Source organism: Triplophysa rosa, linkage group LG1 (genome assembly GCF_024868665.1).
Source record: "Triplophysa rosa linkage group LG1, Trosa_1v2, whole genome shotgun sequence".
NCBI lineage: Eukaryota > Metazoa > Chordata > Actinopteri > Cypriniformes > Nemacheilidae > Triplophysa > Triplophysa rosa.
In genome coordinates, this window is record NC_079890.1 from 820,958 (window position 1) to 847,244 (window position 26,287).

The window sequence follows — 26,287 nt, forward strand, 5'->3', positions numbered from 1 at the left end:
GAACAAAGACATTCCTTCTCGGGTGAAGTGTCCCTGAAACTGGTGAATACAGAGACGAAATGAGAAAGTGTAAAACTTTCTTTTTGACATCCTGGAAGAATTCCCTGATTGAAGAATCCCTCTGATGTGTTATAACAGAGGCTTTATAACGACAGCTTGTTTCTTTGGCACGCAATCCTGTTTACAATCAAAACTGTGAATCACGCCAAGGTATTTCTGGTTTGGACGGTACGCGCGGCCGCTGCGGAGAGTATTTTTGGCCGGAATGTGGGTTTGCGATGGAGATACGGTACATTCCTCCCACAGGTTTGAGATCCTCAACAAATCACAGACACGAAGCTTATTACACTGCTTTAAGCAACGTGGCACATTTGTGTTGCTCTTTTATAGCCTGGGTGTTATCAGATGCTTCTCCAGTCAAAGTTAAAGTGACAAAAACATCCAGGTTTGAAATGACTAAATGACGACAGAATTTGTATGACTTTCTTCTGCAGGACACAAAAGAAGATATTTTGAAGAATGTCGTTATCTGGACCCAAAGTGAATGGTTCTCCAGTGCCGTTGGGTTACCAACCTTCTTCGAAATATCTTATTTTGTGTTCTGCGGAAGAAAGAAAGTCACACAGGTTGGAAATGACGAGAGGATTTTCATTTTTGGGTGAACTGTCACTTTAACACAGTGAGAGTTTAGTTCACGTGGACGTAAGAACTCAAATTGACATCCCGTCTGAAACTCTCGAGCAAACTTTTGTGACTTAAAGACGTGAAAGCTAGTCAGCCAACACGAGCAGCCCGTACGTGTGTTCTCGGCTTTCCTGGAGCGAAAGTAAAGCTTCCAACGGATGATTTTCCCGAGTCGGAGCTCATAAATTCAGAAGTGGATTACAGTTGCTGGGTCAGTTTTCAACTCCGTTGGAGCAGATTAGCGCTCCAGCATCTAATGCCGTTTAAGACCCGACAGAGTCTCGCTAATGAAAAAGCCGAGGGTGGAGTCAACTCATTACATAACACATAACGTATAAAACACATCCACGCAGCGTCTCTGGGTTTGACCACGGCCATAAAACACAGCTCAGAAACTCTGAGATGGAGCTCGGCCCAAATTCCACAAAACGCACAAGAGCCCAAGTCTGATATATGAATCTCTTCGTACGAAACCATATCACGAAGTGCGACACAGAATATGCTGCTTTAAAGAGTTTGATAGTTCGCGTTGACAGCACAAATAAAAGCAAGAACTGTATGAACATCCATGTACCGTAAAAACACATGTTGACTCACAATCTGCACCTTTTGTCTTTGTGTCAAACATGTCATTTGAAACTGAATTTTTCCGTCCGTGATGTGCTTTTATTTGGGACAAGACGAGACCAAAAGTTCTTTCAGAGGTGGAGGAAACCCCAGCAGTGGCATTAAGATCACGGAGTTGACGTCTTTATAATCTCCGGCTGTAGTTTGAGGTGCTGATGTGTCCGAGACACGAAATCCACTTTAATTCAGTACCTGAACATCACTAAACAAGAGCACGTGACTGCAACACACGAGCTTTGACACGTGAAGATCCTCCGGTCATAAACGTCTCCGGGTTTTGTGTTGATGTTTGAAGCAGCGCGCGTTTTATCTGAGAAAAGAAAGAGCACACGGACATTTGTGTTCAGAAATCTAGCAAATGAAGCTATTAGCATTATTGAGCTCAAAACTTTGAATGAAGAGTCCGTGGACGGTGATGTTTAAGGAACGGTCGCATCAAAACTAGTGGTGAAATTTGCAATAATCAAATGGCTGCTGCTGTTCTTCAGCATGTCTGCATAAGCCCTCGTCTCTCCGATGAAAAACCTCACAATCACAGATTCAGATGAAGTGCGGTCCATGTTCCTGCGAGTGTTTCTCTTGTTTCGCTGACTGATCCAGAAGTGAACGCATGAACGTGTTCCCTCCGCTGATTCATTCATACCATCACTGAAAGCGTCTTATAACAGGCAGGAAATGGTATTTTATCAGGTCATGTGATCTGAAACTCTGACATCATCTCAAATGAAGTGTTAATGTTTATTAACCTGACTTACGTGTTTAAAGTTGAGATGATTCAGACAGAGGTGGAGGGTGAAGAGCTCTAGAGAAACACAGATACGCATCATCATCACGCTCATCTTTACATCACCTGTGTGTGTGTGTGTGTGTGCGTGCGTGACTCACCTGAGCGTGTGTCGCCTGCTCAGTGTTTCTCTTCGAGTCTCGTGCGGATGCGGGCGAGTCGCCCTCTTTCAGACTGCCAACAGACGATGAGTCTGAACAACTGCTTTGAACTGACAGAGAAAGAGCAAAACGACATAAACGTGTTTACAAAACCTGTCAAGAACACGGCTGGGTCATATCCACCGCAATCAAAAACAGATACTACATTATATAAAACAAATTTCCATGAAAACATCTGACGTACTATTATTGTAATTCTTTCAAAGGCGGTAGTCTTGAAAACCGGCTTCATTATATTTATGCGAAATACAGTCTTTATTGTTTTCTTTTGAGAGTAAATATGACGTTTTAATGCGGTTTAGAAATGAGGAATAAGGCGACATCTGGTGGACAACAGGAGTATAACAACCCCACTTTACAGTACAAGACTAGACCAAAGTGTGTGTACATGGTTTAAGAGGACACAAATGTGTATAATGACACGTGTATAACACTGTAAGCATGGTTTACGGGGTCACTTCCTGTTTACTTGTAAACAAACCTGCTTGAAAAACATACTAAATATGATTTTTTATTTAAAAAACGCCATCCGTTTTCTACGATGGTTAGGTTTAGGGCGTAGAATATACAGTTTGCGCAGTATAAAATCATGACGTCATTGTGATTCTCATAAACCGTGTGTGTGTGTGTGTGTACCTCTGTCGTTCAGGCTGAAGCTGGAGTCCAGTTCTGAGGTTTGAGCACCTGTCACATCCAGTAACAGTTTACTGGACACTCCCATACACAGAGACTCCTTCAGACACAACTCTACACACACACACAGAACACAAACACTTTACTTTCAAAAGTATCTGAAGCCTCGCTTGGTTGCATGAAAAAAAACTACACAAGTGTCATCAAACGATGCTGCTGGAAAACAAATCCCACTTACCCATAATGCATTACAGATACACATTTCACATGGAAAGTATGTCATTCATACATGACCATGAATGTATAGAAAACACAGTTAAACATCACATCACGCTAATGGCAAAGAGAATTAGTGAATGTCATTTAAAAGTTTCCATTAAGAAATGAATAAAACTGACACACTTATTAATTTCCTATAATGAATTACTCCATTTTCAAAAATTCATCCTTCCCCCCAAGAAAACCTGTCACACACACACACACACACACACACACACACACACACAGAAGATGCCTAATCAAACTGCCTTTTAGTGTTGTGTTAATTACGCACAAATAAGTGGGTCAATAACTTGAAAGCGTGTGTATTTAAGTGCTCATTCATTAGGGAGGACGGGCACTTTCTTAATTGAGCAGAACTTTCTGCTGTTTATTTAATGGTTTCCAGTCAACCGACGCCATAAACGTTGCGCACAGAATTCGAAAAGCACAAACAACAGCTGTGTTTCAAGACGCATTTTAAGACACCGTAGACGTGCTCCTGACATGGAGCTCCTCCACACCGTACATGACGTCATGACACCGAGATGCCTCGTTTGAACCAAAGACAGCCATCCCAGAATGCACCGTGACAAGCGCCCTACGCTGCTATCACGTTTGTTCACTTAAAAACTGTGCTGTGAGGTGAGAGGTTAAAGGTCAAGCGCTCTGACCGGTGTTGTGCATGGCGTGAGTCCAGAGGAGCTGAGCGATGTCATGGGTCCAAGTCTCTCTCTCCTGCACACTGGACGTCTGGAGAGTGAGACAGTCTCTGGTGCGAGACGCCTGTCTCACCCACACCTCGAACCTCAGTCCATCCTCGCCGACGCTCTGAGTGAGACCCATTTCACCCGTCTGTAGACACAGAGAGAGACACACAATGTGTGCCGTACTGCTGCTGTAAATGTGTGTGTGTGTGTGTGTGTGTACCTTTATGCTGTGTTTGAAGCTGAACACACTGCACCCTGGGTTGGGCGTTTTGTGTTTGGTGAAGATGATGTAGTTTTGATAGAGGAAGACATGTCTCACGCCCGTCTTCTTGCGTCTGCCTCCGCTGCACACACACAACTCACCCTGACGCAGCAGATCCCCGCGATCCCACACTGCCATCTGACACACACACACAATGTAAACGCAATTTCTTTTGTTAATTAAGATGAAGACTGAGACTCGGTGTAAATAAAAAAAGCTCTCCGAGAAGCAGCGTCTCAGTTGAGAATCACGTCTCTGATTAAAAGCACCATCACAAAATAAACCACGCTCATTTGTCATCCGCAGAAGGTTATTTTAAGTTTACTCAAATTAAAACTTTGAAAAGGTTTCTGTTGATTGAAATCAAATCCAATATTGACCTGAAATAGGAATAGGATAGGATAGGAAATGCTTAACTAAAGAAAAAATGGAAATGGTGCCTCAAAAATAGACTGAAATAAGTTTAAAGCGCTCAAATTATAATAATAAACAAAAACTAAAATAAAAATGAATTAATATTATATAGCAACATTAAAAAAAAACTAAACAAAGAAACAAATCAATTATAAAATGACAAAAGCGTATACCGAAATTGCTAAAACTAAGTAAAATGAACATAAAAACTAAACATCTAAAAATAAAAGCTAATATTAATATAAATAAAACTAAAATAAAATAAGCTATAATATACAGCAACATTAAAAAATAATGTAAAAATAATGTATTTTGCCTCTCTAGACAAATCAATTATAAAATGACAAAAGCTTATACCGAAATTGTTAAAACTTTAGCTAAAATGAACATAAAAACTAAACATCTAAAAATAATAGCTAATTTTAAAAACTATTAAAACTATTATGGTACGGTTGAAAGACACCTCACGTTTAACATCGGCTAACAAACAATCATTTTTAGTCAAAGTTTGATGCGCATTCTCACCGGACACCCTGTGATGAGGTCACTGGCTCGCAGATCCTCTCCGTGCCGCTGGGCGTGTCTGAGAATGGAGAGGGCGGAGTCAGAGGTGGGGTTAAGACCGCCCAGCTCCTCTAGCGTCTGACAGTACTGATCCAGTCTCTGAATGGGAGCGGTGAGACACTGAGGGAACGGAGGAGCGGGAACGAGAGAGGACGACAGCTTGACCTGGACAGAGATGGACAGAAAGAGTCACACTGTCACTTTAACTCTCAACTGGTGTTAACTACAACTGCACTAATCTGCGGCTAGTGGACACATTTGGGCACTTTGTGATTTCATTTATATTTGACATAAATGTCATAAACTATCTTTTTTCTTTTTAATAAATGTAAAATCTTTCAAGTTATGCATTTATTTGGTGATTTTTATGTTACTTTTTTTTACCTCAATTACTCCATTTATTTGAATGTAAAATAAGCAGTTTTTATGTTTTTCACCCAAAATTCACACGAAAACATGATTTTCATTAAACACTTCATTCCACTATTTAAAACACAATAAAAAAAACTTTTAAAATAAACGACGCTTCTGTTTTTTGTGACATCTGATGGACTTAAGGTAGCAATTACATGAATTATCAATGTAAATATATAAACAAGCATTTTTAATGTTATTTTTTTACCTAAAATTCACTTAAAAGATTTTCATAAAAATCTTCATTCCACTATTTAAAGGGGTCATAAGGCACGAACAGGTGTTGTTCTGTGTCTTTGGTGTGTTATAAGTTGCTCATGCATGTATTAGACGTGTAAAACTGCAGAAATGAAAGTGTGGGAACAAAAGAGTCATTCTATGTAAAAGCGAATGCTCACCCAGACCTGCCTGAAACGCCTCGTGTAGCCACACCCCCACAAATCTACGTCAGTTGGTGGTCTGATTTGACTGAGACCGCCCAAATGTAGACTCAAGTAAGGTGGGCGTACCTGTCAGCACAATTGAAGAGGAACCTGATGTTCCAAATATGGTCAGAGGCGTCACATTTCCCTCACACGCTTGCAGTATTCCACCAATCACTACACACTGGTGAACTGGCCAATCACAGCACACCTCGCTTTTCAGAGCCATGAGCTTTGTTAAACATCTGCACGTTTCAAAGAGGCGGAGCAAAGAGGAGATACAAACATGCACGGTGTGTGGAAAATACAGTGTTTATCAACCTTAAATCCTGTAGACACATTACATCACATCTAAGACAAACCATAATATTCCTTTTAGCCGTGTCATATCACCCCTTAAACAACACAGTACGACTGTGCAAAGATGCCATAAATGCTGTATGTGTGAGTAGCTGTTTTTATTTGAAAAGATAATAAAAAAGCACTCCGTTATAGGCTCTTTCAGTTCTGGTTTCAGAGAATGTGAGCGTGTTTGCGTGTGTGTGGTTGTGTGTGTGTGCGTTTGTGTGAATGTTGGTCACATTGAGGATGTTGTACAGGCTCACCCCTCCATTTATGTGTACAGTATGTATGATCTGCATTGTGTTGGATTTATTGAGGGTTATTGAACAAATAAAAAATAATTGCTCAAGATTTGAGTCATTTCCCATTCGTTTCCAATGGGTGCCCACAAATGGGCACAAACTGCTAATTAAGGAGTTTTTTATTTTCACCAACTTAACATTGTTGAATGAAGTCCAACTTTTTTGGGTATGCTAAGGTGGCAAATTTAGGAAAAGTAACCGAGTTTTGTACCGATCAGATTAAGAGTAAAAAGGTTATTTAAGAAAACAAAATCATGTTGCCCACATTTGTCCCCAACATCACTTTAGGGTCATTCTTTCATTGACGTTTCTTCTGTCGTGTTAGAAAGAATGAATCCGTTTTTGGTTTCTCACCCTGAAGAAGTCGGCAGCCTGACCGATGAGCGGAGCGTCCGGCTCGAGTCTCATGCGGATGTAATGGGAATACAGCAGGAACTGATCCTTCTGTGAGACACACGGAGCGTTTACATTCGCACGTTTGACAAACACTACAGGTGGATGTGATGTTGGCACTCACTAAATCCTTGGTGTTTCGAGTCAGACGTGATCACCCAAACGTGTTTTTTCGTCAATTTTAACAACCAAGGGTAGTTTAGATGGTTAGGGTTAGGGTGTGGGTTAGGGTAAAGGTTTCGTAAGACTTGAAACACCAAGGATTTAGTCAAAACCAACAAGCCACGCCCACGGATCTGACTCGAAACACCAAGGATTAAGTGAGTGCCATGTGGTGTTACTCACATGTTTACTGAAACAGTCGGCCTGCTGTAGCGTCTGTGAGAGAGCGCCCTCCATGGCGGGGAGGAGTAACTGCGTGTGGAAGGCACAGAGACTTTTCCAGTTACAGAAGAGCGTCTCTGTTTTACCCCGCAGTGCAGACGGGGCGTCCGACGATTCCAGCAGGGGCAGATAATTCTCCTCTACGCCTTTAAGAACGGCCACGTACTGACGCTCTGTGCTGACCAGACGACACCACTGCAAATACAGTTTACTGACAGAAAGAGAGAAACAAGGTCAGATAATTTCACTCAGTTGTTTTATTTGTGTTTTGATGGCACACGCACCTCTGTGCGGTGGCTCCTGCTCTCTCCAGTCCCGTCTCTCTCTCGGTTCGGTGGAGCAGCACATGTTGTCGCGTGAGGCCGGTGTGATCGGCCACCTCCTTACTGCTGACCTCCACTCCTCTGATGAGGACTCCGCCCCCTCCAGCCGAATCCTTCCATCCCGGGACAGCCGTAGCCACGCCCGCCACGAGGATGGGGTCCGTCAGCGCCCGCCGGCCCAGCCAGGACAGCGGGGAGGACTGAGACGCCGCCGGCTCGGCTGGTTTAGACACGGCGGCCGAACGACGCGGGGCCAGCAGAGCCTGGAGGTCAAAACTGGGGTGACGCTTGCGGGGGGGTTTGGGAGGGAGGGGGGCATCTGCGGGCTACAGGACGGACATAAATAATGAAGGTAAATATTTGTTTTTGTGTATAAACAAACACTTCTGAATCTGAATCTGGCTTTTCCAAACTTTGATTCAAATGCACCACTCAAATGATTCAGTGATTCAGAATCAAGTGCACACTGAGGACATCTGCTGGTCAAACTTTGTAACTGCGGTGAAAAATTATGTACGTAACTGTCATTTAATATCATTCTACGGCATGCAAACACACACACACACACGGATCTGTCCGAACAGGCAGAAGTGAGATTATTGAGTGCAGATGAGTTTTGTGTTTTTAAAAACGAGTGAAGCATTGATGGCTCATGGAGTTGGTTTGGTTTTCACGAGTACTTGAGAAGAATGTCAGTGTATCTGGAAAGCGTTTCAGCGTGACCGGATGTCTGTTCGAGTGTACGGTATATATTGTGTGTGTGTGTGTGTCGTGCTTGAGTCAGTGTGGTGTATATACACTACCGTTCAAAAGTTCATGGTCATTTGAGCAAAACTTCTCATGATCCTAACAAGGTTGAAGGCACAGTTATAGTTTAGCTTTTAGTTTTATTCATATTTCAAATAATGTTCATTTTTGTTACATTTTTAGCAATTGTGTTACATGCTTTTGTCCTTTTATTATTTACTTGTTTATTTTTATGTTGCTATATGAGATTAACATATTTTTTTATAAATTGTGGGAATTTATTTTTAGTTTTTGTTTATTATAATTTTACTGCCTAAAGTTATTTCAGTTTCTTTCTAAGGCAACATTTCAAGTTTTCCCAATAATTTTGAGGCCATTATTTTTTTTTGATTTGAAATAATCAGAAACATTTTCAAAGTTTCAAAGAGTAACTATTACAATGTCCTTAAAATGACATTTCATGCGATGTGTGATGTTGCTGTGTGTGAATGTGAGCGGTCTGCCGAGTTGTAACGCGGAAAGTGAATGAAAAACAAAGTTATTGGCGTGGGAAAAAAGGAGTCGACTCTGAATCACGCGAACGAGTCGTCTGTCGTTCTAATTTCAGTTCCGCGTCAGATTTGTGTCACTCGGATGCTGTACGCGGTAGACCAATCACAGCAGACCAGACCATCTGACCAATCAGATCAGAGTAGGCTGACAGAAAGGAGGAGATTAGACGGATGAATCGCCGAACAAATCATTTGCGAGTCAGTCAAGAAGTGAGGTAATAAAATAATAACTGCCTATTATTAGAAAGTGTTTTTACACCGTGTGTGTAGTAAACTAGGACACTCCATAAACCAAAGTAGGACCTTAAAAATCACAAAATATTTACTCTTAAATTATTGACACACATGCGAAAATGGAAATCGGATATGAATTCCATTAAATATACATTTTACAAATGTTTTTGAAATGCACGACTTGGACCGATTAATGAACAAAAATCAACAAGAGACAAGACAAGAGAACATTTCTCCAAATTCACAGATGATCAAATATACACTTTTCATTTATTTTATATTTTCTTTTGGCACGAGATAATCACCAATTTAGCAGGATTACATTAAAGCTCATATGAACTTGACCGTGTTTTTTCATATTCATAAACAAAAGGATTGGATTGTTTTGTTTTTGCAGGTGTAAATAAGAGGCTGTTTGCACGAGACCGTGTTCAACTGAAAACGCAAAAAAATGATGCGTTTTGGCTGTCCGTTTACACGGAATTGCTGCAGCAATAACACCAGCAGAGACACACTACAGTATTTACACTCGCCAGACTTTAAACACACATTCACGTCGACCAACGGTGTTAAAAAGCACTTTTGGCTTATAACTGTGCATGTGTATGTGCCGAGGCACAACAACATCGCCATCCACTGGCCTGTTTTGATAACGCTGTCATGTGTACGTGAAACGTTTCCAAAAACGCAAAGGAAAAACTTTGGCCTGATACCATGCATTAAAAAACGAATGTTGCGAAACAAACTTTCCTTTAAAACATAAATGAGAACCCGTGTAACAAAACTACCACAGCAGACCACACACTCACGTTCTTCTTGGCGGTGTGCAGCAGGTTCTGAAGGAACTTTCCTCCTCCTGCATTCACTCCCTCTTTCTTCTTCTCCTCTCCGATCTTCAGCGTGGAGCAGTTCTGCGGCCGAAAGAGAGACGCCAGCGAACCCCAGGACTGCACACCCCCCTCTCCCCCCGCGCCGGGACACCAGTCCGGCTCGATCTCGCCCTCTAGCTCCCCGAGGCTGGACGTGCTGAGCGCGGGAGTTCTGGGCTCCGCCTGCAGGATCCGGCTCTTAAACTGAGCCAGAGTTTTCTGATAGCGCTCCAGAGTCTGAGACCAGAGGTCCAGTAAAGGCCCGCCGCCCAGATCCAGAGCCAGAGCACGAGCGTCCTGGAAACGTGACGGAGGGATGGGAGGGAGGGAGGAGAGAGGAGACGAGGACGAGGAGGGTGATGAAGATGACACCACATCACACCACTGAGACGCCTGCGGGAGGAGAGACGGACACGAGTCACTCCTGCACTCCCAAAACCATTCCCATCCGCATGTGTGTGTGTGTTTACTTCAGTAAGTGTGGACAGCAGTCTCTGTGTGTTGTCCAGTTGTGTCCAGCAGTCAGACAGACAGTGCGACATGTCTCGCACTTTCTCTCTAATCGGAGGCAGTTTGTCCAGCACTGTCTTGAAACCGGCCCAGTCCAGCTCAGACCAGCTCTCCACTTCTCCCAGCAACACCAGAGTCTCGCTGTGAAGCTCCTAGAAGCACACAAACACATGTTTATCACACTCAGGTCATAGGTCAGCAGGTCCAGATGCCGCTCATGTAGGCAGCGAGTCGACTCAAAGCACACAAACACACTCACCATAGCAGATTCTCTGAAGCTCTTGAACTTGTGCTGTTTGAGAGACAGTCTGCTGAGAGACAGCGGTGGATGTTTATAATCCTCTAACTGTTCCTGGACCTGCTGTATCTCACGCTCACACTGCACCAAACACACACACAGAGAGAGAGAGAGAGAGAGAGAGACAGAGAGAGAGAGAGACAGAGAGAGAGAGAGAGAGAGAGAGAGAGCGAGAGATTTTCATGTGATGTGACACACATTCTAGAGCTAAACACCTATGATACATATCACGGCCAGTGTTGGGTAAGTTACTCTGAAAAAGTAATGAATTACTAGTTACTAATTACATATTCAATAGTGTAATTAGATTACTGTACAAATGACTCTCTCCAAAAAGTATTTAATGACTTATTACTAATTACTATCTATATCCTACATCAACCTTGATTAGTTCAGTGATTCAAGGATAGACATGAAACGGCTCTTTTAATTCATTTAAATAAATCACATAAAACTACATAAAGTAGTATTATTAACTGACTAAAGTTTACAAATGTGAGAATTAAAGCATTTGTTTTAAAGTTAGACTTATAATGTTGATGTCATTTCCACTATTGAACATATTACACACAGTATTTAGCTCAATTACATCGAAGTAACTGTAATTAAATTACAGAAAAATAAGAGTAATCCCTTACTTTACTTATTCTATGAGAAAAGTAATTAAATTATTACAGTAATTACAGTAACTAGTCACACCCAACACTGATCACGGCTCTCCATTATTTTCCTTGATATGATAATGAACATGATCAGTTTCGGTTAATACATTTTGCAAATCAATTTGTTCTGCGCAAGCCATATTTCTTACGAAAACATACAGTATAAAGGATCACTGATCACTGATAAACAGGTCGATGTTAAACAAAGCTCTTTGAATAAGTTTGAATTAATTATTCGCAGCAAAATCAGGAATCCCGTTCGAAGGAACAGGGCAGCCACTGGATATACCGTATCATCACACACCAATGTTATCATGCACATATCATGGACTTTTATGCGCTGTTATTGGTCTTCTTGTTATGCCAAAGCTGTTTTGTACAAAATGGGATTTTGTCAATCTTGGATTTTCTGAAAAGGTCGCACAGTGACATGTCGATCTTCTTTTGGTCACACGTCTTCACATGATATGAATTAGAGCTGTCGCGATATCAGATTTTCACACCACGGTTATTGTGATCAGATGATCCACCATTGGCAATATTATCGCAATATCTATGTAAATGTTTTTCTTTTAATGAACAAATAACGCTATCGGTCAAATTCATCTTTCATTTGATTTACTTTGTGTTTTATGCTTCTTTGGACGAACAAATCATACTTAAAATTCCACTGTATGAATGAGAAAGAGAGAGTTTGTAACCACTGTGGCTCTTAAAGCAAAACCTAAAACGGGTGCTGAATTGTTTGTGATATTTTCATATATGTAGAATTAACACGGTAGCGATATTTATGTTTTTACTTGAATGGATATTGACACTACTATATATTGTGACACCCCTAATACAAATGAGCAAATTATAAAGCACCAACATTAGCATATGTGTGTTTCCGCTCTCCATTGCTGACATAGTTTTTTTAATTGCACTTGAATCTTTAAAACTGTCTGATGGACATGTTCTGTCCTCACGCTGACCTTCTCCAGTTTATCCACAAGCGCAGCCAATCGTCCCAGAGCCTCCAGATCACAGCCCCTCCGATTGGACACGCGTACCAGTCGATGAAGCGCATCATCCACGCCGTCATACAGGTCAGAGGTCACTGCCAAAGCAGCCCTACAGAAAGATCACACATACAGCTTCTCTGCACTACAGGGAGACGGACTTGCATCCATTTGTTCACGTTTGGTGTTGTCCAACAAAACTCCGTTCTTTACTTGTAGTTTTGGTTGAATAGTTAACATTATCGATTGGTGTCGTACTTGCAGTCTGGAGATTTCTGTGCCAACCCTGACATCCCGTTGGCCAGACCTGCCAGCCAAGTCCCGCCCCTCTGCTGCAGCTGTGTCAGCCGTTGGTCGGTGAGGATGCTCGTCATTAACTGTCTGTGTTTGTCAGCACTGAGGGCAACATTCTGGAGACGGAGACAGGAATGTAACGCTATAACTAATAGAGACAGATGAACTGTTATCTGTACGTGCTGTGGTACCTTGATGCAGTCAGGTAGAGGCTCTGCGTCCATAGACTGCAGTGCATCTCCCAGCAGGGTGAGGGCGCTCTCACAGCGCTCAGTCAACTCCTCCAGACTCTGAGGAGAGAAGCGGGAGTGCATCAGCAACGTGATAATGTGCTGCAGCTGTGACCTCAGGCTTGCGGTCATTTGTAAAACGAGTATTTTTACGGTTATTGGTGCTTTTGATGAGTCTAGAGTCTAAATGTAAAAGACGTTTTGTTGTGGGAGAAGTTTTTAATCTATTTGACCAAAGTGCTAAGTTTACACACAATTCAAACATGATGGATTTTCGCTACACCAGCGACGTCTCTGACGGGTTGCTCTCTCTTGGATCATGGGTAATGCGGTACTTGTGCAGGTGAGTTTTTACACGTTGGTCTATATAAGGCCCTGTCCACAGGAACGTTTCCAAAACCGCAGCCTTTTCTTTGCATTTTGGCCGTTTGTCCACACGCAAACGCAGATTCAGGTCACTGAAACCAAACTTTTTGAAAACTCCTGCCAGGGTGAAGATTTTCAGACACTCCGGTGTAACGTTGTCGTGTAGCCAGCGAAACCCGAGATTTAATACTAGGGCTGTGCAATTAATCGAAAATAATTGTAATCGTCAATTTTGGCTTCAACAATGACAAAAACGAAATAATCGACGTAAAACGATTATTGTGCCGCATTCCATTTTGCAAGGATCCTCTCTTTTCTTGTGATAAAAATCCACAGAGCACCCCCTTCTTTTACAGTGGTTCAGCTGTGCTATTTCTTTACATTTATTTTTCAGTTGAATTCACAGTTTAAATTTTTATTTTTCTATGTTGTTTTAAAACTTAGTGAGTAATCATGTTAAATAATCGGGATCTCAATATTGGCCAAAATAATCGTGATTAAGATTTTTGTCATAATAGAGCAGCCCTATTTAATCCTACCACAAAAAAAGCTTTTGATTGGCCAACATGGCTTCACAGGTAGCGTTATAGCGGCACCCGTTGGTTTGGCGTGCTCTTGACAGCGCTGTGTATGACAGAAAAACTATCCGTGTGCGTGTGGACGAGGCCTAAGATTCAAGATTGTTTTGTCACATGCACAGTTATATAAGGATACTTGTAGTGAAATAAAAGCTGGCCATCTCTCCACAGCCATCTCTCTTAATTCAGTTCTGTTGCCACTCGTTTCATTGTGTTTTCTGTTTGCTCGGCTAATTTTGTCGTGTTGTATGAAACTCCTTTTTAAGATATTTTTGAAATGCCGACAGATGGAAAATTACAAGGAAACTCGGCTAAGGTCCACTTTATTGCACAACGTCATGATTTACCAATCTGAACGCCAGCCAGTCGGAGTGGGAGTGGTTAAAATCTCCACCCATTTCTCTGGGCAACTGCTGCTTGTCCACAAACTGTTGAAGGATTGCGGTGCCTCGCACTGTGTGCACCTGAAAGAGAGAGAGTTAGACATCTGTTAATGTAGCTAATGAGAGTAATCATCTACTGTAATGCTTGAGTGACCGGCAGATTGCTGAATTCTCCCATATGAACAGAATAAACCCTCTCTGGGGAAAAGCCATTCATCTCTGTGAGGACTACAGAGCGTCTATAGCGCACATACCGTGGGTTCTCGCATGATATCTGTGCTGTTTTATTACTGTATGGCAGAGTACAAATGCGTTAGATTGTTGGCCGTTGCTTCAATATCGAAAGGCTTATTACACATTTGAAGTGATAAAATTTACACTTGAATATTTATACCAGTTGACACACTTCTACATTGCACACCGCTATTACGCTAAACAACAATCTGATCGGCTGTTCAACGATTAATCGCATCCAGAATAAAAGTTCGTGTTTGCATTTTATATTTATTACACATACATGTACTGTATATACAGTATTTAGGAAAAATACAAAATATAAAAATAAATAAGTAAGCGATAATCCACATCTAATTTAGGGATAATCCACAGCTAGCCGTGCGTTAAAGGGTTTTAATGCACGACGTGGAGGCCAAGAACCACCCGACGCAAAGCGGAGCCTCCGCCTTTTTGTTGATGTTTACAGTGTAATTTTAGATCAAACAGGTGAAAATGACTGGAGCTACCCGTGCGTTAAAGCGTTTTAATGCACACCTTCCAGCCAATCAGAATCCAGTATTCAAACAGATCATGGTATAAAGTATTTAATGCACAACGCGGAGGACAAGAACTCCTTTAATGCTCGGCTAGCCGTAGATTATCCCGCTTATCTTCTTAATTACATACAAATATTAATATACACATGCAAATATTTCCTAAATATATATACGCACGTATGTGTACATGTTTAGAAATACAAAATAAATATGCACAGTACATAGACATCTATTTTTATGTAAACACAAATGTTTATTCTGGATGCGATTAATCGCGATGAATCGTTGAACAGCCCTAACTTCAATGTATGAACATGCACCTCTATTCCATCCAGACACGGTTGGATTGTTTCATCTTGTTCTTCAGAAAGAATAAGAACCGAGTCAAGCCCCGCTGCCATTCGTCCCTGTTAAACACAAACAGACCCATACACAAACACGCAAAACACATTTAGAATCAATGCACAACACATTTCCGCACCGAGAACACACACACAGCTTTCACCTTGAACGCCATCAGTGCAGAGATACACAGTTCAGATGAAGAGGACTTTCTGCTGTCCACGATCACAGTAAGGCCTTTCTCTCTGGCCATAGGTCTGTTTTCAAAATGAAGAACAACACAAAACACGCATTAGCCAAGAACAGGAAAAGGTCATGAGATAGTGCCCTCGAGTCTGTAATTCAACTCAACGCCCAGGGGTTACCCACAAGAAACTCTGGCCATCTACTAACTTTGGCTGGGTAAACATCAATCTATTCTGTCATATTTCATATACGTGGTGACGGTCTGTTACACGGGCCAAGTAACACACCTGGTGATGGTGTAATAACACGACAACACTTTGATCATTTCATCTTCATTCCAGCCGTCCTCCGGGAGGTGACTCTCTGTGACAACCAACGCTCGCCCCAATCGGTCCATAGTACCTACATTACAGATGACTGAATGTTTAATAGAGAAGTGAATGTTTTCACAACCTTCAAGAACATGCACATTTACCTGTTAACATTAGCTTTCCTGACTGCAGGAGATTGAAATCGAGGTCCCTCAGATGGGGTGATTTGAGCTTCAACTCTGCAGCAAATTCGGTGTTCAATCCCATCTCCTTCTGAGGTTGTTCCGGAAAGGATGTGGGAGACTGTTCCTCTGTAATACATGATGGATCTGGATGTGAATATAATTCAGTATGAAGTAAGCAACGATGACTGGTTAGAAGGCATCAATCAGGAACCGCATCGATCAGAACTTACCTCGATCTTTGGCGTCTGTCTCTGCATGTGTTTCTGTGTTTGTGGCTGTTGCGCAGCCATTGCAAACTTCTGAAGGCTGAGGAGTGTCCTCTGATTGGCTAGAAAGGCTCTTTGGTGATTTAGTTAAGTCAGTTGGGTGTGTTGCTTTGGTCTGGTGCTTTGAGGCAGTGTGGTCAACTTTGGCTTTTTGTTGCCCACGGCCATTTGATTTGACCTTCCCTTTGCCTCCTTTGCCCTTCCTTTTCCTCCTGTAGAAAGACAACACATCATCTGTATGATAGCTTCAACAGACTTGAAACTGTTCATATTTAAAACTATAAACTCTGGAATGACCGTACCTGGGTGCTCTGAGTCCTCCAGGTTTGACTTCTTTTCCCCTGGGACCGACGCACATCTCTGACTTCCCATCATGCTTTTCTCCTGATGGTGACAGAATTGCATCCGTCTTCAGATCTCTGATGTCATCTGAGTGTTCAGTGGTACTTTGAACACAGCTCAAGGAGTCCGGTTCATTGTATAGGAGGGAATCTGAGAGGGATGTGCTTCTTGTCTCAGTTCCATCATCCAGTTGCTTGTTTATGTTTTCTGGGGGAAATTCATTACCTGCCCCTTTAGAGGGATTTGCTAATAATGCAATTTCATTTCCGCAGTCCAAAGTGCCGGCCAACGTTGTATCATCACAAACACTTTGTAATCTTTGACTGTGGTCCTCCGCTCCAAGATTATTCACTTTGTTGTTTGCAACATCATCAGCATCTGTAGAACAACGCCTTCTCTGGCTTTCCTCCCAGGAAAGCGTACACCCATTCCCATCTCTCTCTTTTCCCACCCCTGGCCTCCTCTCTTTGGCTGTGCTGTCTCTAGTCCTACTTTCCAGGCCTAATGTGTCTCTAGCACCTTCATCAAAGTCCTGGAACAAAGGATATGACCTCCTCTCACGACCCAAATCAATGACGCGAGGCAAAGGCCGTGAGCTGGCTTGATCTCTGCAAGACACTACACCATCCTTACCATTGTTGTTGCTGTCCCTTCGTACCAGACCGCCGGCCCTTCCACCGGGTTCGGTCCTCCCATACGCTCTCACCTTCCCTTTGCGCAGCCGGAAAGCTTTACCTCTTCTGCACAGAGGCAACGTTTTGGTCTTACAGATCCCATGCATCTCCAGGTATCGTTGTTTAGGATCGGCACCGCCGTCAGGGCCTCCCCGAGGCTCCAGCAGTTCCACGTAATCTCCAGCACCATCGCCAAGGTGTGTGCCACTGCTTCTTCGCAGCCGTTCTAACGCAGACTCAGTTTCTGCCTCGTCCCCATCTGGGGGCAAGTCATCTTCTTCATCCCAGGACCAGGAATCGTGCTCTCCTGAGGAGGAGACCCAACCAAGGCCCAGACCTCCGGAAGTGCTGGACAGGCCAGTTGGGTCGGCATTGTCTTGGAGTGGGTCAGAGGGATTGTGCAGGAGTTTAGGATAGACCACCTCTTCCCATGGAATACGGACCACTCCATCAGATGTACTCACCAGACAGGTGTCCAAACATCCTCCACCTCCTACACAGCAAGAAAGTTCCAGAACTGAGAGAATGTATAACCAATTGGCCATTTTGATATTGAATGATCCATCACACCCACTGGTCTCTTCACTTTTCATACTTTTGCCTTACCTTCTCTTTTGCAGCCACGCTCCTTGTTGATGCAATGCAGCCACTCGGCGGTGAACACTAGCGGGTGCTGTGACTCCGGCACTAAGACCTCCTGTACATTGCGTCCACCAGGTGCGAGGCACTTAAGAGCAAGGCGAGGGCAACGTGTCGAGAAAGGCACCACCTGCAGGTAGAAATCGGTACTACGCAGGAGTCTCCAATCCAAGGTAGAGAGTTGTACTACTACCTTCTCTCCCAAACACAGAGGCCAACCAGAGTGCAAAAAGAGACAGCCCAGATACTGAGACTGAGAGAGGAGGAGAAAGATGTCTTACAAGATAACCTGTCTAACACAGTTGCTTTCTGATCACATGCCTCAACTTGTACAAAAAAATAATGCGGGTCTTTAAAGAACAAACATCGTACAGCACATAAAACTGCATATAACACAACAGAAGTTAACAAATCGCTATTACACTAAAGACCATTTAAATTCTTGCTTGCTTGCTTACACCTTACATGCACAACAAAAGTAATGTGTCTGTCTATAGCGAAAGGAAGAATGGGGATTTTTTCCATATTTTTAAACAACAATTGGAAAAAAATTCTATCTTCTGTATGACATGTTCTGTGTGAAGATTTCACAATTTGTCTCATTCTTTAGCTGAAAAAAACCCCCATAAACATGCTCTCTAAGTGTTTCCAATGATATTGTTCCTCTGTATGGTTATGGGTATAATTGTGGTGTGATTTTTAAAGGTTGTATAGTTATGGCCCTTGTTATGAAGAGGTCTTTACAGAGAACAAAACAAGTTACTGACCCAAGTTACAGTACACATGAATCTCATGTATTACGCATGTTTTTTCTCAGCTTCTCTGTGGGAAAGCGTGGACTTACCTCATAAATAAAAGTTTAAAAGTAGATTCAGATGCTCACTTTTTAGTTTGAAATGCATTCCCCTCCACCCATGCCCCCTCACAGGACCACGATCAAATTATGTTGAGCGATTCATGCCCCTCCCCTCCAATGTCACCTCCCCTTTCTCTAAAGCCCCGCCCTTCCGTCATTTTTAAAGATATAGAAATATCTTCAGCACAACTCAAGAATGATTCCTTCTTTCAGTTACCACCCCTCACTTTTCTCACTGGAACGTTTCCCTTCAACCTCTTTCTCAATGTGCCCCAGTGTTCTCTCTGTCCCTCCACCCCCCCCCCATTTCTTCACCGAAATCTCCCTTAGCGTTCTCTCTCTCTCTCATAACACACATGTGGTAAGAATTAAAATCATGACTCAGACTCTTGTCCCTGGCAGCTTCTCATAGCGACAATGAAAACAAAGTCGGCTGGGAATGTGTGTGTTTATGTGAGTGTGAGAGAGTTGAGTCTCAGAGTGAAACATTATACTTGGTTGTGTGTGAGTGCATATGAATGCTTACTCTGTGTGTTTGGAGTAAAGGGCGTGACATAGTGGTGGGTGTTATTACATCAGCAACTAGACTTGGTCATTTTTAAAGAAATGCAAGTAGTGCCTGACCATGCAACACTCGCTACCACAATCCTAGGGTGTTCTCGGTGGTTGCTAGGGTGCTTTAAGTGGTTGCTAGGGTACTCTGCACAGTCTAGGAAGTCGCTGCCTGAAGTCATAAGAGTCTCTACGATGTTGTGGTCTACATACAGTAAATGGCTCAGGTTCCTCCTTTTTTAGCCCAGCATAATTCTAATTTAATTACAGGTATGACTAATGTAAACTTACATGTTAAGTCACAGTTTAATGTTTCGGAATATTGGTTAGTTTAGACAACGTAAATAGCAAACATCCCTAGTAAGTGAGCACTTACACACGCGTGCTGCTGTAACTTGTGCAGAAGGTGTTTGGCAGGAATGAAGAAATCCAGCAGATACCTCAAGCTGTCGTGTTGATATGTTGACTCGAGTACAGAGAACACCTGCCACACGTAAACAAAAACAGGAGTTAACTTTGCAAAAACTTCTACTACGGCAACTTTGTACGATAACAGCGTGCTAGCTTGACTACCGTTACCGAGGACGAAATGAAGAGAGACACTGATGATCTCACCTGAGATAGCAGAGGAGGAGCGGTGCTTTCAAACGGAGGGTAGAGAGAGGAGAGCGCCCCCTGCACGCAGTCCTCTACCGCCTCTGTACCCTGAAATATACACAGTTCACATTATTAACACAACACGACATGAGGCAAATGTGAAGTATGGGTGTTCACCATTATAATCGACAGCTGCTTCTTCTCCCTTCTTTTATCATAACACAACAATTTACACAAACATTTGTTTTGTTTAAAACGTTGCGTAGATTTCATCCTGAACAGAGGTTGACAACAGTGACGTATTTTTACTCAAGTACATTTGTCAAGTATATTTACTTTTTGACCTATAATCCATAAGAAATCAAGTACTTTCTTACTTTTTTTCTCAAGCTTTTAAACTCAAAAATTCTACTTGAGCAAGAGTAAGTACTACATTTTTAATATACTTCAGTATTAAAGAGATAGTCCACCCAGAAATAAAAGTTCTGTCATGAATTACTCGCCCTCAAGTTCCAAACCTGTATCAATGTCTTTGTTCTGTTGAACACGAGAGATATTTGGAAGAATGTTAGCAACACACATTTCTGGGACATCATTGACTACCATAGTAGAAAAAATGAAAATGGTAGTCAAAGGTGCCCTAGAACTGTTTGCTTGTGTAATTTCTTCAAAATATCTCATCAGCACAAAAAAAAGATGCAATAATTGTTTCTATATGGTTCTACAATGGTAGAACACTTAAAATAAAGTCCAGATAAATGTCGTCGAGTAGATTAAAAGTACATCACTACTGTCCAGCTCTGATCCTATACACACAGTCAAGTGTGCACAAATTTACGCTAAGTTGATTTTGATGAATATCGATATTGTTGCATACGCACAAAATGGCCATTAAATGTGCAATTTTTCATGCAACATTTATACATCAGACCCCAGGATCCTCAACTCGACCAATAAACACACACATGACTGCAGTGCTTATGTTTATTTTACTGCTGTCCTGTCGTCATGGCAACACAGAACATTTTCCTCTCGTTTCCCTCTTTTCTTTTTACTCGTCGTTCCTCCATCTCCCCGCTCGCTGGTTAAACACGCCTCCTCTTGAGAACTACCGCTAAACCTCATCTGACAACGATTACACCGCAGCGTCTTCACAAAACACACATTATGCTCTGAAAGTTTCCCACCCATAGAGTAGAAGTAGGATTAACAGAAGATGAAAGAGGGATGTCTGGGGAAAGTGAGCCAGGAAGGCCAGAAAGTTCGGCGTGGTGGGGAGGGCGAGGAAAGAAAAACAAACGCTGAAGGAAAATGGCAGGAAAGAAAGTCAAATGAAAAGAATGCCAGAGCAACGGACTGAAAGACAAAACGAGGAAGAAATACAGATGATTGTGAGAAACAGGACGGCAACAACAAACTCTGCTCTACTGTCTGAGTCTGAATGCTCGTTTAAACAACGACTGTCTGAGAGCTGGAAGAAGCAGAACAGAAACATTTCAAACACAGTGTTCTGATAGTACAAACATCCAAAAGCATTGTGCATTCTAACTTCTCTACACTGTTAAACGTGCTGGCTTCTCATACTTGACATGGTCAGTAGGGCTGGGCAAAAAAATAGAAAAATCGATTAATCTTTTTTTTTTTTAATGCGGTCGATTCGATATCGATTCTCAAAAGCATTGAAGCGATTTTTCTCTTTCATATTTCCACAAGCACTGAACATTGATTTACGTGAATGTTATTGCTACTCCTATCCACTAGATGTCACTTTTCTTTTTACAACGGGTGGATGTTACAACAGGGAGTGTTCTATCCTTTATCCATTGCTTAATTAACATTTCGGATGCGGGTGTGTCGTCGAATTTAAAGGGGTCATAAGGCACGAACAGGTGTTTTTCTGTGTCTTTGGTGTGTTATAAGTTGCTCATGCATGTATTAGACGTGTAAAATTGCAGAAATGAAAGTGTGGGAACAAAAGAGTCATTCTATGTAAAAGCGAATGCTCACCAGACCTGCCTGACACACCTCGTGTAGCCACACCCCCACAAATCTACGTCAGTTGGTGGTCTGATTTGACTAAGACCGCCCAAATGTAGACGCAAGTAAGGTGGGCGTACCTGTCAGCACAACTGAAGAGGAACCTGATGTTCCAAATATGGTCAGAGGCGTTACATTTCCCTCACACGCTTGCAGTATTCCACCAATCACTACGCACTGGTGAACTGGCCAATCACAGCACACCTCGCTTTTCAGAGCCATGAGCTTTGTTAAACATCTGCGTGTTTCAGAGAGGCGGAGCAAAGAGGAGATACAAACATGCACGGTGTGTGGAAAATACAGTGTTTATCAACCTTAAATCCTGTAGACACATTACATCACATCTAAAACAAACCATAATATTCCTTTTAGTCGTGTCATGTGACCCCTTTAACATCACCTTCACATAAAAGCCAGCCGTTCATATGATTGCAGCCTCTCTTCACAGCTAATTTTGAAAAATGGTGTTTGTTATATCTTAAATGTAAAGTAACCTGACCCTGTTTGATCAACGTATGTGACTGTTCTGTTTCGATATACCCCAAAAATAAAGTTTAATATACAGGTTTGTGGCTCTTCATTTCTTTTTTTAATCCACCATTGGAATCCGATGTTTACTGATCTTTTTGAGATATATCTATAGGACTCTTGTCAAAAACCAGCGCTAAAAGATGTCGGTCATGAACTGAATGCGGTAAGTGAAACTGCGTCTAGTGTCTGTGTTTTGTTGGCAATCGGCGCGTACGTGCATAATGTAAACGACACAAACTTTTAGGGGCAGTTTCCCGGACAGGGCTTAAGCCTAGTCCAAGACTAATTTAAAATGTTAGAGGTGTCTTAATCGAAAACAACTTGCACTGACAAATCTTGAAATATATCAGTGTGATTGTTTTGTCTCAAGATGCTCACCACTAATGTTTTTTTGTAAAGTATGTTTTTAAAAACTACTTAAATATCCTAATTTAACCAAGGCCTAGTCCTGGTTTAAGATAACCCCTGTCCGGGAAACCACCCCATAGTGAATCAACAGTTATGCAGGGATAATGCGATGATGTATTGTGTGCTCTTGCTTTAGTTCCGCCATTGTGTGATTGTGGGACAGTGACAGCACAAGCATACAGTTATAATAAGATATACTTCTGCAGATTTATTTCTGTACACGAGTCCTGCACGACCAGCCAGCGGTATGTCATTCATCTGCTGAACTTCCTCAAGAGACACAGACTAGTGAAGAACACAACGATAGAATCCAGATGCAGGCGTGAAAGAGAGAGAGAGAGAGAGAGAGAGAGCTTCTTCCCTCTTCCAATGAGGAACTTCACACAATAAAAATGTCTGATCCAGCAGTTTCGACTGTCCAAAACCATGACTTAAGTCATGTCTCAAACAGATTCAACATCGTCACAATTATTGTTCTGCAATAGTTCCACAGCATGGCTGTACAGTGTGGCACATGCTACAAACAAAACCGGTCTGTGCTACGAATAAATGTAATAGTGTAGCACGCGTGCGATACCCGTTGGCAGGTGCATTAGACAGAGCCGCTTGTTCGTGTGTGAAGTTAACTAATGGCGCACCACTATTTATTTTCCTTTTTATTTAGTTTTTGCAATTAAAACTATCAAGTACATTGATCTAGAGCCCTATGATCTGCACGATGTGGGAAAACATGGAAGGAATCACGAAAGCGGAATTCTACTATTTAAATGTCCTCTGCTTGTTCTGAGTGAATGAGTTTCACAGTTTAACTTGTTACAAGCGTGACACTCGTGGATTTGTCTGTATCTTACTATATGAACACGTGAACTTCAGCCACATTATGACTTTAATTTACAAGTGTTTCGCTGTTTGAGAGAAGCTACATTCAAACACACTGAAACTCAAGCGTCCTCGCGGCAACCCGTCAAAATAAAAGTCCACTTAATTTGTAGTAAATGTATAAACTGTAGTAAACAACACTATAGTATACTTTAATATTTACTATAGTAAGGTTCAAATATACTATAGTACACAAGAACTTTACTGCAGTTGAATGTAGTAAATACTATTGTATACAGTATTTCTATGGACAAATGTCTTTACTACTGTATAGTAAATCATTGAAAATACAGAACTCCGAAAAATAATAAAAGGAAAAAACTATTTTGGTAAAAACTAAACATTATACGGCCCTAGTTCATTCGTTTGTATAACGTTAATGTCCTTTTTCAGTTACCTGTCTATTTATGTGATGACCTGCACTTGTGTGTTTTTTTTTAAAGACGCTAACAGACGTATACTTGTGCTACAACTGTTTGGCCTGTGCTACAAAACTTTATACCTCTGTAGCACCGGTGCTACGTGCAAAAAAAGTTAACGTACAGTCTGATGTTTTGTGCAAATTTGGGCCAAAAAAATACTTTGAGCAAGTCTGAGAATAGTGGATTTCACATCACAACTACAACAGTGCAGATAAGACTGGATGACTTTGGGTGGATTTTCTCCAGCAGACGAACAATAAAACAATGTGTGGGCTCTTTGTCAATTGTGTAAACGTCACTGCATTAGACAATAACATCGCAGCAAGTGGTAGGCCTATCTGTAAACAAATGATGCTAGAAAAAAAACACGTTTCTGACTTATTTTTGACTTGAGCAAACGAGTGTTTAATTTAAAAAAGTGCTTTTGCTAATTTTACTTAAAACTAATAACATATACGTTGCAGTACTTTGTAATGAGATTCACAAGTCAATTGCATTATCATTATATTTATGCAAACGTTTCTTGAGGCCACGGTTTGTTTACAGGTTGGTCTTTGTGAGGATTCGTGTATTAGGCCAGTATGAAAACAATGGATATTCTCAGTAATATACAGCATAAAGAAACAAACCTGTGTGTGTGTTGATGTGTTTTTCCATTCACCCTCACGTCTCCCTGCAGAAAGTGAATCATCTCTCTCTCTATTTCAGCTTCAATGTGGAAAATACAACATCACCCAAACCACCATCACAAAATCTCTCTCTCTCTCTCTCTCTCTCTCTCTCTCTCTCTCTCTCTGTCTGTCTCTCTGCCAGACGGCTCCACCCTGCTCCACACACAGATGAAATCTGTCTTCATCTTCTTCACACACTTCGGTGCTGTGACGTCACCGCAAACACCGAAGAAAACGCGTGACCGTCTCACGGCCTGTATTTGTGTATGTTAAAACACACGATCAACTGTTCATTCTCTTTTTGGATTCAGACTTAAAAAAGGTACGACCAGTCTTGAAGAAAAAAATAGATGCTAACTTTTAATATCCTTAACCATTATAAGCATCACTTTTATTTTACTCAGTTGACTTCCGTGCTATACTGTAAGTTTAATTTCACTTCACTTCTATTAGCTCAGTTTACTTCTAATCAGAACAGAGTGTTTATAAACCCGTCTGTTTATCGTATTTGTTTAGTCTTGACATCATCAGTGTCCAGCGGTTTCCTCACACGAGTCTTGTCTTGACGGGATTTCCCGCACTCACATTTACCTCAGTTCGCCAACATAACCACTGCAAACGCTGTAAAACCAGTAACACAACACACGAGGTCCATCTCAAAAACGGTGAGAAGCTGTGGTCGTCCTTCTGTATTAAGTTTGACCATTTTAAACACAACGACAAACATTTGTGTTATGTCATTCACAACATCAGTGGCTAATAGCGAGTTTCCACCGTTACAATCTGAACAACAGTGTGTCGTCCTGACAGAAACTGTGTTCACCGCTGTACTGTATTTTTCTGAAGGCTAACATTAATACACCAGTGTGTTCAAACAAACTGTTTTTCACTGTTATGATCTCCGTGATCGTTTAGACTTGCGTGCTAACTGTGCAACTTTCACGACTGCGTTTGCGTTATTATTATTGTTTTTTAGAAGAAATTCTCATGTGGCGCGTTCAGTTTATAAGAATTTGTTTGTTTAAAAGCACGATGTAAAATTAATAACGGTATCGTGTACGTGTGTAAACAGCAAAGACTTACCATGACGTCAGTTGTTCGGACTGACTGACTACATCTCTCCCGATTCTGTACAACATCCACAAGAAAGAACCGAAAATATCACCGTCGACTGAAGTGATTCACAAGCTGAAGTTTTCTGAACGAGTGAAATGCG

General features: G+C 41.8%; 1 protein-coding gene across 3 annotated transcripts; it reads right to left on the minus strand.

Annotated features, from left to right (window-relative positions):
- arhgef40 (Rho guanine nucleotide exchange factor (GEF) 40) lies at nt 1–26,287 on the minus strand. 3 transcript variants are annotated; one of them, XM_057336641.1, is made up of 27 exons: nt 26,155–26,287; nt 20,142–20,231; nt 19,903–20,010; nt 18,086–18,371; nt 16,766–17,972; nt 16,428–16,675; nt 16,177–16,323; nt 15,989–16,103; nt 15,679–15,772; nt 15,494–15,580; nt 14,365–14,481; nt 13,035–13,133; nt 12,808–12,959; nt 12,523–12,661; nt 10,848–10,967; nt 10,549–10,740; nt 10,019–10,471; nt 7,639–8,003; nt 7,316–7,565; nt 6,932–7,021; nt 5,059–5,262; nt 4,078–4,257; nt 3,822–4,002; nt 2,893–3,003; nt 2,197–2,306; nt 2,067–2,113; nt 1–1,621 (listed from the first exon to the last, which is right to left on the minus strand). In XM_057336641.1, exons 1-26 carry the CDS (start codon nt 26,155–26,157, stop codon nt 2,087–2,089), a joined length of 5,175 nt encoding a protein of 1,724 aa, XP_057192624.1. In that variant the 5' UTR covers nt 26,158–26,287; the 3' UTR covers nt 1–1,621; nt 2,067–2,086. The 3 variants fall into 3 exon arrangements, with proteins under 3 accessions (XP_057192624.1, XP_057192607.1, XP_057192614.1); XM_057336624.1 differs by having other exon boundaries at nt 16,177–16,341; XM_057336631.1 differs by having other exon boundaries at nt 1–1,969; nt 16,177–16,341.